The sequence below is a fragment of the Rattus rattus genome, chromosome 5 (assembly GCF_011064425.1).
Source record: "Rattus rattus isolate New Zealand chromosome 5, Rrattus_CSIRO_v1, whole genome shotgun sequence".
Lineage (NCBI taxonomy): Eukaryota > Metazoa > Chordata > Mammalia > Rodentia > Muridae > Rattus > Rattus rattus.
This window is the reverse complement of record NC_046158.1, coordinates 60,045,650-60,059,601: the sequence shown is the minus strand read 5'-3', so window position 1 is coordinate 60,059,601 and position 13,952 is coordinate 60,045,650. Positions and strand designations below refer to the sequence as shown.

The following is a 13,952-nucleotide window of genomic DNA, read 5'->3' as shown; positions in this document are numbered from 1 at the left end:
TAAAGTGATGCTTTTCTCAGATTTTTCTATATTCTTAATGGTGACGTTTATCTGTGTCAAATTCCCCCTTAGTGTGCTTTGAATTTAAGCAGGTCTGATTTATCATATTTTCTTCTTAATTTTCTCAAACCATCATTAAAGTACATTTTATTTCCTCTTTCAGTCATGGTTGAAAAGAATTTTGTTTGGTTTCTATGGATTTGTGGATTACTTCTTATTATTGGTTACTTCACATTTTATTACCATGTTCAGTAAAGATACCTTAAAACACCAATCCACATCTTTGATAAATATTGGTGAAAAGATCCTCCAAAAATTATCAGAATATTCCAGAATGAAGTCCTTGACTTCATTCCTCATTGGAAGACTGGAGGTGAGCCCTAATATCAAAGAACAAATGCAGCAGTAACAGGGATGAAACAGATGAGCTTCCAGCAAGAGTAAGCAATAGCAAGCAGGCAAACCCAAAGCTCCCTGTTGCCTTTTATCTGGGCTACCCACATTTTAGACTGACTCTTCCAGCTCAAATAATCTCACCAAGAAAATCCCTCAAAGAAATGACAAGCAGTTTGCCTTTAATTGATTCCAAAACTCACACAATTCTTGCATACAGTTTCCTCATATTTTCTTCCTCCAAATTCTTTCTGTTACGTATTATAAATGAATTTAGCATCAGTATTTTTTAAAATCTAAATACTTTTACTTCCAGTGTCAGTAAGTTTATGCTAACTTAACATAAACCTAGAGGTAACTGGGAAGAGGGAAAGCTAGCTGAGAAAATGTCTCAGTAAGATAATCTGTAGGGAAGTGTTGATTAATATTTGGTATAGATGGACCCAGTGAATCACTGTGGACAGTATTACTAGTAGGCATGTGATCTTTGTCTGGATAAGAAAATAGGTTAAGCAAGCCACAAGGAGTAAGTCAGTGAGACACATTCCTTCAAGGATCTGTTGTAGTCTCTGTCTCCTGGTTCGGTCAATATGTCCTTTTATGATGGAGTATTACCTGAGAGTTTATAAGCTATAATAAATATTTTCCATCCCAAGTTGTTTTTGATTATAGTGTTTATCACAACAGAAACAAAGCAAGGTCATTTTCTTAGTTTCTTTTCTACCTTTCCAGTGATAAAGATAGAAGTTTGCAAATAACACTTCACAGGTGATGGAACTGTATAAATTGTTGACACATGAACTCTCTGAATGTGTCCTAGACAGTGAACAGTCTTTTGCATAACTGTGTTGTAATCACTCACATTAATTTTTTTTTTTGGTTCTTTTTTTTCGGAGCTGGGGACCGAACCCAGGGCCTTGTGCTTCCTAGGCAAGCGCTCTACCACTGAGCTAAATCCCCAACCCCCACTCACATTAATTTTGCCATCTACATACTGAACATTATAATGCCACATCTTCTCAAAATTAAACAGGAGTAACCCATATACTATAATAATTGAATGGCGTGTTCTACTTTAAATATCATTTTATTTTATAGAGAATCACAATTTTATCAAGTGGAGAAGCTTCAGCACTTATCCTGGTGAGGTGGTGAGGAGGATTTAGGAACACTGCTGCTCGATCGGGAGAACACCTTTGACAGAGTGGACGATACCTTTGCCAGCACTTTAGAACCTTGCTTGGAAATACTGCTCTTAGGCATTTCTGTGGGAAAAGATATTAGTAAAACCAGTTACCCAGTTACACTGCAGCAACAATTCAGAACTCAGAGTTGGCATTTGTAAATTAATCTGTGAAAGAAAAAGCAAAGCTGGCATGTTTTCGTTTGATTTACTGTGGTCTCCCAAAAGAACTGTGCACAGCAAAGTCTTCATTGCCTGATCAACTTTGGTGAGGCTGAAGACCGTGGCCTAGGATCATACAGGTAAGATGAGTATAAACAGGCAACACAGTGCAAAGGTTTCTGTCTCTCAGGGTGTAGTACCCTGAGGCATCTCTAGAAAGGTGTGCGAAGTCCATCTCTTATCCCTCCTGAGAACTATTTGAAAATAGCTAATAAGCAGAACAGGGAGCTCCATCTCAATGCTCAGTACATGGGTTCAAGTTTATAGTTCTCAAGTAAAGGCAGAAATATACTAAAGTGCTATCATTTCTCTCTTATATTGTGTAAATTTCCTTCTGAAAGTTTATAGGTTTATTTCTTTGTCTCGTAAGATACACTGCATAGAAAAGGAAAATGTCAGTGCTCAGATTTAGTTTTCTGTGTCAGCTATTAATAATCTGAGTCTGTAAGAAAATATATCAACTTATGATTGATAACTTGTAATATTTTACTAACTGCACTATATATAACTTTCAAAAGTTGGGAATCTTTCACAATGCATATTTAATTTCTCATTTGAAAAAGTAAGCTCTGAGAAGGCTGCTAAGAATCTAGCATGTTTCAGTGGTCAATGCATCATGGTAGCTCTCCTGGGCGACTTACTACATCTTTATTATGTCATCCCCCTTGCTCTGGAAGCAATACATTCATGGGAATAGTGTTACTGCTAAATTACTGTAGCCACCTTTCCCCTAAGAAAAGAAATCACAGGGCTTTTTGTAGTGCCACAGCTATATAACTTTAGAGAAGTCATTATAGTTTTTCTCTTCAATATTTCTGCTTTATTCTTTCATAATGGGAGAAGAGCTATGGCCTAACAAATCCTAGTCACACCATCTATTGTCCCTTGTTGTTCAAAGTTAAAGACAATTAATGTAACCTGTAGATTTTTATAAAATGGTATGGATATTATTTTAATCCCATATTAATAATAAACAAGAAAAAGATGTTGGAAAGATCAATGGTAAAATTTTCTAATTCACAACTATGCTTTATTTCATTGATGGTTAAAAGTTTAGAGCATTTCATACCTGAAACGTGTTCCTTTGAAAGACGTGCACTGCTGGCCATATTTTTTGATCCTTCATAGATGGTGACAAACTGCTAAAACACATTGACATACTTAGTCTTTGGACAGGAAAGATTACATATATCAAAAAATATCTAAAGATGTATCAACATTGCACAATTTCATATAAGTGAAATCTGTCATTTTCTGTATCAAATAAGCCCACTCTAAGACCCAGAAAAGTGAATTTTGCCAGTTATAGGTTTTAGCATTTGTCCTTGTGATGAATTTTGATCTTGGCTATAAATCTCATGACAACCAAAGGCTGATTCTCTTGACTCTTGGGGACTATTAGCTGCTTATTGACCACCTCCTTTGCATTAATTGCAATAAATTGCAAACATGTTTGTGAGAAATGATAATATGATAAGAGAGAAGCTGAAATGCTTCACTTCACAACTTTCAGGTTTCTCTGTGGAGAATTTGGCAATTTACAGGTTCTGAAGTGATAAAATCACTTGTTTTGGCTTTACAAGGAACATGCCAGATTCTGGATTTATTCTGGATACTTGTGTCATTTCTTTGAATAAAAAAGCAGTTAATTGTCCTTAAAAGGCAAGATGTAGCCACTGCTAAATTTAAGTTCTTAAAATGTTTTCTCAATGTAATTTCAAGTACTCAAGAGAAACTTCACACAGACTTCTAAGTACTGCTTTTCTTAAGTGTGTATACAAATTTCCCTCAACTTTTGACTTTTAACAGAACCTCCACATTTTAATCATCTGGTTAAAATATCCTAGGGCTCTGGTCTCCTTATAGGTTAGCTTTCCTAAGATTGCATCCACCTCCATTTTTCTAGGACAACAAACAAAACACAGAAAGAAAACGAAACCAACAGGTCCACACCATACTTTAGACCAGCTTGGAAGCTGTACTTTCTCTGATAAGAAAGAATAAATTTCATTTAGAAATTGAGATGCCATCTTATTATCATGACCAACCTTTCCCAAAGCAAGGAGGGCAGCAGAAAACAGCCCATTCCCTCCTGCTCATGAGTTTAAGTGTCAAGGCCTTCTAAACAAACTTTATTCTATTTTTTTTTCATTGATTTCCAAGACTAAACATCTACTCTTCATTTTTCAGGTCCTGAGTATTGTCAACAGTTTTCATGTGTAATTGACTAATGGATACGTGTATATGAAGGGAGCTTATGCTACTTTATTTAGAAATGCACTGAGTAGCAATTTTAACCATAGTTTGGGTACGAATAAGCCAATAAATAAGGAAAAAGTACAAGAGTGGAAGGGTGACGAACAGCTAGGAGTTCAGTATCATCCAAAGAATGATAATGACTCTCAAACTATGATTTCATGGCCCCTACTCCATTGACATACGATTTTAATTTCTGCAAGGTATGAATTAAATGAAATTGGAGATTGTTAAATAGATGCTTATGTCCATAAATAAGGATTAGTTTGAGTACAGAAGCAAAGCGTTTCTTTGAAAAATTCGCAAAAATTTCTTAAGTGTTATAGAGTAGTTTATGAATTGGGTCTGAAATGGTGCATTTTATAATACTGGAAAACTGCTGAGTCTCTGGCAAATTTGTTATTCCCTATTAATGGATGTGGAAAAATTACAAAGCTGAATTAAATAAACTAAGAAGATGCTGTGAAAAAAGAACCAAACAAAGAGAAGATTCAGCTCGGTGCATTAAATTAAAAGGATTGAGGAAGAGGAAAATTCCTCAGCCCATACCATGCAGGAGTTATCTGCACATGAAGTTAGTTTGTCAAGAACACAGAAGCATGTTGGAGCCAGGCATTCATCGCCCTCTCACTCATCTTTGAAATTACCCTGTGGGCCTTGTGTACATCTACTGCATCATCGCTGGACCCCAGAGTACAGAAATTAGAGGATGTTGAAAAAATATTTACCTCAACACCGTTTGTGTTTCCTTCCTGTGGTTCCTGACAACTTTCTGTAAAAGGCAGAAAAAAATTCTTACAAAAATAAATAAATAATACACACACACACACACACACACACACACATACACACATGAATATACACATACATGTATTTGTTGATACAAATGCAATGTTTTCACCTTAAATCATATAAAGTAGGCATATAGAATTAATATTTTTAGTGGATATACAAGTTTGGAGCAGAGACTGAAGGAATGGCCATTCAGAGCCTGCCCCACCTGGGGATCCAGCCCATATACATACAGCCACCAAACCCAGTCACTATTGCTGATGCTAAGAAGTGCATGCTGACAGGTGCATGATATAGCTGTTTCCTAAGAGGCTTTGCCAGAGCATGACAAATACAGAGGCCAATGCTAGCAGTCAACCACTGAACTGAGAACAGGGTCCCCATTGGAGGAGTCAGAGAAAGGATTGAAGAAGCTGAAGGGGCTTACAACCCTACAAGAACCACAATACCAACCAACCAGAGCTCCCAGGGACTAAACCAACATCCAGAGAGTACACATGGACAGACCTATGGCTGCAGCTGCATATGTAGCAGAGGATGGCTTTGTTGGACACCAGAGGGAGGAAAATCCCTTGATCCTGCCAAGGCTGGACTCCCCTGTTGTAGGGGGATGTCAGGGCGGGGAGGAGGGAAGGGGTGGGTGGTTGTGTGAAGAAAGGGGATAACATTTGAAATGTAAATAAAAAATATCCAATAAAAATACTTTTTAAAAAAAGAAATAACTTTGCAAGCAAAGTTTCCTGGAGACCCATTGTCAGTGAGGCAAGTGATCTGCAGGCAAAGAAGCTCTGTTGAGCCTTAGCTTTGTTGCTTGTAACTTGGTGAAAAAAATAAATACAACTTTTTTGACTTACTTTTCTCATGAGTAAAATAAAAATGATACTATTAATTTGATTATAAGATGACAGGAAATCTGGAAATATAGCACAATCAAATACTATATACTCTATACATATGAAGTCATCAAAAGCCATCACATATAAATATAAATGATCCTTTGGGAGTAATATAGATTCTAGCAAAAAGAGTAAAAGACAAAATTTCAAATAAATAAGGATGATTGAGATATCTAAAAAATTAATAGTTTTATGATTGATCAATTATATTCCTAAAGGATTGATTCTATTTTACATTCTATAGAACTGTAATGACTTTTGCTTTGAGATGATAGGAAATAATTTGGTTTCATATGAAAGTTGTAATTATAAACATCAGTTTATGTCTAGATAATGCCAGGCAATGTTTCTTTTTGGAGGTTGTGATCAGAAGACTTCTTCTGGGAAAGTTAAATAGGAAAAATCAAAGGAGTGGAAAGAATAAGGCAGACTAAAGGGAAACGAATACCCCAGAACTTGGCAAGAGAAAGGCGCTGTTGCATTGAAGGACAGCAAAAGAATTAGGAAATAGAGTTTGCTTTAGTAGAGGAAGCTACAAGAGAAATGGAGGAAGAGGTAAAAAATGCAATTGGGCTAGTATGAACTAATGATGGAGAGTCTTGTAACCATTGTAATGTTCAGTAATTATGTTGGTAGTACAAAGGGAAGGACTTTCAACCTCTGGATTTATCCTATGTTCTTATCATTGGACTCTCTACCTCAAGTTAACATGTAAATTCCTTAAGAACAAACTTGGTCAATATTGTTAACACATGGAATTATACCAAAATAAAAAAGAAAACTGGTGAATCTTCAGATGAATTAATGAGATGATGACTTGGTCAGGGACAATATCACTGAAGAATATAATAAATACACGTAATCCAAATATCAAAGTAAGACAAAACAAAACACAACACAAAATTTAACCACAGGGAATGAGCCTCATTTGGACTCTTAAAAAATGTTTTACACTACAGAATGAAAACAAAGAACAGAGCTAAGCAGTTCCTTGCTGGATCTTATAATCTCTGATCCATAACTCAGAATCTCACTGCAGATGAACATACATAATTTGTATGATAATGATGTTCAGCCAGGATCATCACTAAAAGCAGTGAAAACTTGAGAGAAGGTGTTTCTTGAATAGGCAGAGCAATAGCCGGGAAAACTTGAATGGCTTGAAGTTGCAGTAGTAAAAATGATCCCTTTACCTCTTGTCTATATTGTCATTATTTAATCAGATTCATCTTCTGAGTTCTGAACAAATATTGAACTAAAACATCCTAATGATATGGTTAGCAGTCCATAAAAGATATTAAAAACACAAAGTAGTTCATGCTATCCTGATTTTAATGTGACCAAATCTAGTTGGTCTTTAAATGGTCTTTTGCATCTTAGTCATGGTAAGCTCTGATAGAAAAGAAGCATAAGTTTTAAATAAGAAAATTAAATCCAGTCATAGTCTAGATATAAGTTAGCAGAATAATACATGCTTCTCTCCTTACAGTCAGAATAAATTTACATACTTCATACCATATAAGTTCATATAAGACAAAGTAGTAAGCTTGTTTTAACACATAGTTGAACTGATAACGATCACCTCCTAAAAGTAGCCATAACTAATGGAAAATTAAGCCAGTATCACTTTCAAGGTTGATAACTAAGATCGTACTACTAGGAAACAATTAAGAAATCAAAATAGTCAACAAAGTTTCTTGTTCATCAGTTTTTAAAAGTTAAAAAGAAATCCAACCTTCTAATGCATTAGCCTTTGGATCTGGTAAAAATTCTTCTGCTTCGCTAAAATAGAAAGAACAGATTTTAATATGTATATTTAACAAATGAAGAAGCTACTGGTTAACAACAATCTGCCATTCTTCATATGGAAGCAAATCACAGATACTATGTTGCTAGAATTCAAAATGGAAGGAGAATGATTTATAAATCGATCGCTCCACTTTTAAATCTATGATTAAATAGACATAAAACTTAACACCTTAGAATGTTGCAATGTACTGTTTCCTGGCATTAAGAACATTTCTGTGGCTGTGCAAACATTGCTATTTTCTACCTCCTGACCATGGTTTGAGCTTCAACACTAACACTCAGTTTTGCTTTTGTTGTTGTTGTTGTTTGTTTGTTTGTTTTTACCAACCCCAGGAAATCACTATTTTACTTTGTGTCCTTAAAATTTTGAATAGTACAGATTAGTAGAGTCTTAATCATATTCGTCATTTTGTGATTTATGATTTATGCTAGTTAGATCAATGTCATTCGTGTTCACAAATAGCATAGCATGTGAGGATTTTCTGTAATAGTAGATAATATTCTGAGGAATTCCTAATACAGCTTCTGCTCATGAATTTGTTCACTGATGAATTGTCATTTGCCTTCCTCATTGGTCTATTGTGAATCGTGCTGTAATTGATATAGGTTCACAAAGACCTACTGCAGTGCCTGCTGTCAATTCTTTGCGGAATAGACTCAGAATTGCTGGTTCACCTGGCAATTCTGTGTTAACTTATTTAGGAAAGCTCCATACTGTTTTTGACAATGATTTTGCAATTTTCTAATTTTACCATCAGTGCATAAAGGTTTTGGTTTTCTTTCTTTCCCTTTCCTTGCTCTCTTATCTCTACCTTTCTCTTCACCTATTCTCATCCGTTCAGAATAGCATCCTCCGTGATTTCAATTTGTGCTACCTAAGTGATTAGTGATGTAGAGCATCTTTCATGTGCTTCCCTTAGTGAGTAGTAATGTGGAGTACCTTTCATCTGCTTTTATTACATCACTTTATCACTTTAGAGGATTGCTCTATTCAAGTATTTTGCTTTCTTTTTACTTTTATATTTTAGGTATGAGGAGTGCTTTGGATATTGACACCATATATATATGCAAATATATAATATATATATAAATTGATATATATGTGCATATATGTGTATGTGTCTGCTGTGCAATTTGTAACTATTTCCTATTCTTTGTATTGATTTTTTATTCTGATTTTGAATTGACCATTTTTGTCAGAACACAGTATATTTCTTATTCTAATAGTTTTTATTTTTACTTTTGTGTGTTTTATATTAATATAGCTAGTTTGTATTGTTAAAATTAATCTGAGTGTTCCAACTAAGCCTTTTACCATCTCTAGTTCATATTCTTCTTGTAAGTCAGAGCTATATACTATAACCTTCAGATTACTTAACAAAAGTGAGCAGGGATCTTTCTGTGCTGCCAGTATACTTTCTGTTACTGACCTATCAATATCCTTCAGGTTTTAATAACAACTATAAACAACAACACCCTATTACACCAGCAAATATCTGATCAAAGACATTTATACACTGGACCACAAGTGTTGAAATGAATATGCAGAGAGACTAGGTAACTAGATAGACAGAATCACTGGCAAGAGGAAACTTAAGAGTTAGAGTGAAGTCAAGGGCTGGAAAATCAGAAATGAGAAGGTTCTGATGCTGGATACTTGGTCAAGTACAGATTTACTGGCAGCCCCATTCTTGCCCTAAACCCTACTTTCATTTCATGTTTCTATATTTGCACAGCATTAAATTTTATGTACCCAGAAATGAGGTCTTCTTGGTTGTATGATGATGTGCTCATAATTCTGTGTATGAAGTAATGTGTTGGTTCGGTAGAAAGGATTTCTTCTTTCTGCAATATTATAAATCAGTTATTACAAACAACAGAACTCAATATATACTTTCACCCTCATTGGCATTTTTGCATTCCAATAAATATTTAAAAAACAGTTTTATAGAGTACTTATAATATTCTTTAAAAATTAATAGTAGTGAAAGTTTTTGAAATGGTTTTGTAAAGGCATTCTAAGTTATGATACTTGGTTTTGAACACTGTTTAAGCATAAATGTAGCACGGATGTTAAAGAATGTAAAATTCAACTTTTACATTTTAAAATATTTTAATTGCAGTTGGTTGTATTAAATAAAAGAGCAATGATGGAGTTCTAGGCATCTCATAACCTCGTTTGAGCAGACATTTTAACACGTACCCTGTTCTATTTGTTGGGAAACCCTGTGCTTGTGATTTGACCTAAATTACATGTGCTTATGCCTGTGGTTTCCTGCAGCTTTTCTGTTAGCCCAAACACAAAAGTACAAAAGCTCCGTTAGGATGTTTAATTAAGGCAATTGTCTCACTACGGAATCCCACATCATATGATTTCCAAAACTATGATTAGTATGCACTTTTAGACAAGGTGAAATAAAGGCATCATTGAGTTTCTTATCATCATTTGGAAGCTTGGATGTTGTAACATGGAACGTACCCCATCATGATTAAGAAGTTTAATGGATGTTGACAATGCTGTCAATACTCTGTTACATTTAGGTAAGGTCTTGAAAACTATGCAAGAAAAGCATTTACCTTGTAAGATTTTGAAGGCTAATGCATCTATTAAATGAAAATCTGAATTGAAACCTAGGTAATGGTTTTCTTTTTGTTGTCATTTATTTGTTTCTGGCGGTGCGGATTGGGACCAGGTCTTAGCAAATGTTATGTAGCAATTTGACTTTCCCCAGATGATTCATAACTACTTTATGACTTCGCCAGCCCATCTGGACTCTTCCTATTGACATGAAGCTCTTTATGGACGTCCAACAAATATTTACAGCCCAAATACAAAATCTGATATATTGTTTAATTAATAAATCAATAAAGTTGAATTTTTCTTGAGCAGTTTTTATTTTCCATTTTGTTTCAGCTAGTTCTAGGTTTCTTTCTATTAAATACTTGATTGAGCTTCATGTTCTATTAATTACCTAACCTAAACTGTATATCCACAGTATGTCTTATGGAGGCAATGATTCTACTTCAGGATACTATGTGGCGTAATCAAGAGGCATCCTAGTAACAAAATTCATGAGGTTGTCTACCTTCCCAGCTGTGGGGGGAGTTAGGCATGTCACCCACCTTATATTGTAATTTGTCCGTTGAAGATGGTGCTTCTGCCAAGTGTTTAGAATAAGGCATATCAAGTTCAGCAACAGCTCTTTTAACATATGTCTTGTTAGGTTCCGTTATCTGATTTCCAGTGGCTTCAATACTTTCAATATTTTCGCCAGTTAAGGGCTGGCAACATTTGCTCAGTGCTAAGAACTTCTTCAGACTGCTTGAGCTTGTTGCTGTCTTAGGAGAAACAACTTGGCTTTCTGGAGGTTTCACAACTTGTTCAACATGATCTCCAGCTACGTTTCTTAAGCACTGGTCTCCAACAACTTCTCCTAGGACAACCTCCTCATCATCAGAAACCGTGTCCTCTCTTAAGCTAATATCTGAATCTTTTTGACCAATATCATGAGCTACTAGCCGAATGATCAGATCTTTTTTGTTATTAATATCTTTCAAAAGCTCTACTCTGGTGATATCAGGCCTTCTTACATTTTGAAACGAATTTCTGCCAACAGCCTAGGATGGAAAGCACAATAAATATTAAAAATAAATACATTAGTCACTTTTCTGATTTTACTTTGTATCATAACTTATTTATGGTTCTTAACTTTAATCTAAAATATATCTTCAAATGCCATTACTAGTATATTTTAACTATTTTGAAAGAATGATATAGATAAAGATCATATGTAATATTTGCTTGTACGTGCCATCATTTTAACATTGACACGATATAAATGTATCATAATTTATTCCAAATATTCAGTCTTACAGAATGGCTTGAACTTTAGATGCAATTTTCAAATGAACTCACTTTTTGATTTTTTTGTCATTTCTGTTAAACTACTTGTTATAGAACTACTTGCATTTTTATGAAGTCAATAGGGAACTCTATAAAAATATATTCTTTTTGACCCCCTATGAACAACAATGCCAAGCAACCAGAGCTTCCAGGGACTAAGCCACTACCTAAAGACTATACATGGACTGACCCTGGACTCTGACCTCACAGATAGCAATGAATATCCTAGTAAGATCACCAGTGTAAGGGGAAGCCCTGGGTCCTGCTAAGACTGAACCCCCCGTGAACTAGCCTGTTGGGGGGAGGGCGGCAATGGGGAGAGGATGGGGAGGGTAACACCCATATAGAAGGGGAGGGGAAGGGATTAGGGGGATGTTCGCCCGGAAACCGGGAAAGGGAATAACACTCGAAATGTAAATAAGAAATACTCAAGTTAATAAAAAAAAAAAGAAGAAATGTCAAGATTTTAAAATTATACCTAATTCTATTTATAAAAGCCATAACACATTGGAATTGTGATGGTTATCCTACCCCTTTTACTCTATAATACCATTCTTTGTTTTTTGCAAAAACTTATGTAATCTTCATTTCATTCTCATACTCCACTCAAATTTTCTCATTTACAGTTCTTATTATTATGGATAATGGTAACTATAATCCAGTAACCAAACCACTTTATTTCTGTAGCCTTTGGCTTTATAACAGCAATTATTTTTAATTATCAACAAATGTTGTATTATTTTATTATTAATTAGTTATAATTATTGTGTGACTCAACCTTTCTTTGCAACTTTCCAAGCTCTATTTTCAAGTTGATAATGTCTTAAAAGTATCTTCTGTAGAAATAAACTATTTAGAAGCGACTCTTTAAATAAAGCAACTTGATTACATGTAAAAAGTTAATAAGCTTAGAAAATCCTAATATATGAAATATGTTGGAGATTTGTTACTGAACGTGGTTTAAGTATGTCTGATTAGTTGAAAAGTATAGCATCTCTAAGCAGAATATTAAACCATGATGCAAAGCAAGAGCCTAAAGTACTTCACCTACCCTACAGGATTGTTTGTCTCTGTTGAAAAAGACCTGATCATACTCAATGTGGCATATGAGATTTCTGTGCTCTGCACTCTCTTTGTTTATTATTGTTGTTGTTGTTAGTAGTAGTAGTAGTAGTAGCAGTAGTAGTGGTGGTAGTAGTAGGAGTAGTAGTAAGAGTAGTAGTAGTAGTAGTAGTAGTAGTAGTAGTAGTAGTAGTAGTAGTAGTAGTAGTATCAAATGGAATTTTCTTCCCTCGGAAAAGAAAGTGGTATTTGTCCGTGTTTAAAATCACCTTTTTTCAATGGTTCATATGTGACCTACATAAAGTTGGTAACCATGAAAAGAAATTGTTCTGGATGGTTTAATAGATAATTAAATTTTATTTTAGTAAATATAATTTTATAGGATATTCGCACAAATGTTTACTGTCAGGGAATTATATATAAATGAATACTACATACAATATATGCTAATGTAGCAATGAGAACTCAGAAAGGAGAAGAAATTTTAAGCTTCAAGGGACTATCATATGTTCTTAAAAAATAAAAATAAGTAAGATTACAGGAGTATAAGTGTACAAAAATTTTAGTATTTCAGTTAGAAAACATAAAGCACACACTTGCAATTTTACCACATAGAGGCAGAGATATGGTAGCCAAAGGGAGCTGGAGGGAGCCTGGGTTAAATTTTTCTGGGGCTACATGAACAAATATTTGTTCATCTCAGAGATAGCACAGGGATAGACTGCAACATATAATACAAACAAAAACCAAACATAATTATATCCAACTCTCGCTTACTAGTTTCACTGAAAGCAGTGATTTTATTTGGGTCTACCTACAGGAATGTGGGTGGGAGATTAGTGAGATTTGGTAAGGATGTAGAAGGCGACAGTACCCAAAGCCAGCTTGATTAGTAAAACTTCTAACCCAGCATGGATGATGACTCGCCCCAGTTGTGTCCTCTGAGCTCCCTGTGCAACATCCTAGCAGCTTTCCACATTTTAGTAGTTGTTGTTACTGCTAAAATTGTGCTGAGGAGAATCTTGTGACGCTTATGATTTTCAGGAACTTCCTGAGACTTTAAATTTTATTTAATTCTTGAATCATATCTCTGTCTAAAAGGGAATGTTGTATTTTTGAAGAAATTGCTAAATAGCTCCAGCCTGCATAGTGTGTTTCAGGTTGACCAGGGCTGAACAGTGGCCCTGTTTTTAAGTTAACAATCAATCAATCAACCAATCAATCACTAATTAACTTGTTGATTAATGAAGTTTTAACTAATTAACTTATAAATTAAATAACTAACTAAAATTTTAATAACTAGTTAATTATTAAGCCTTAAGACTTAGTTCTAAGATTTTTCAGAATCATATTGGAAAATTGAAGTGTTTATGTTTCAGAGAATACAGTTTTATACTTGGGTCAGCGACATGGTAGAGATTATATCTTTAATAAA

The 13,952-nt window shown here is 34.7% G+C and overlaps 1 protein-coding gene across 1 annotated transcript in view; it reads right to left on the bottom strand.

The window, feature by feature from the left end:
* Window positions 1–1,461: 1,461 nt before the first annotated feature.
* Window positions 1,462–13,952, bottom strand: part of Fsip2 (fibrous sheath interacting protein 2) — a 71,957-nt gene continuing 59,466 nt past the window's right edge. The window contains 6 exon segments of the mRNA XM_032901974.1: window positions 1,462–1,658; window positions 2,868–2,937; window positions 4,783–4,826; window positions 7,478–7,524; window positions 9,305–9,396; window positions 10,675–11,169. Coding sequence (XP_032757865.1) covers window positions 1,522–1,658; window positions 2,868–2,937; window positions 4,783–4,826; window positions 7,478–7,524; window positions 9,305–9,396; window positions 10,675–11,169 — 885 coding nt within the window. The 3' untranslated portion in view covers window positions 1,462–1,521.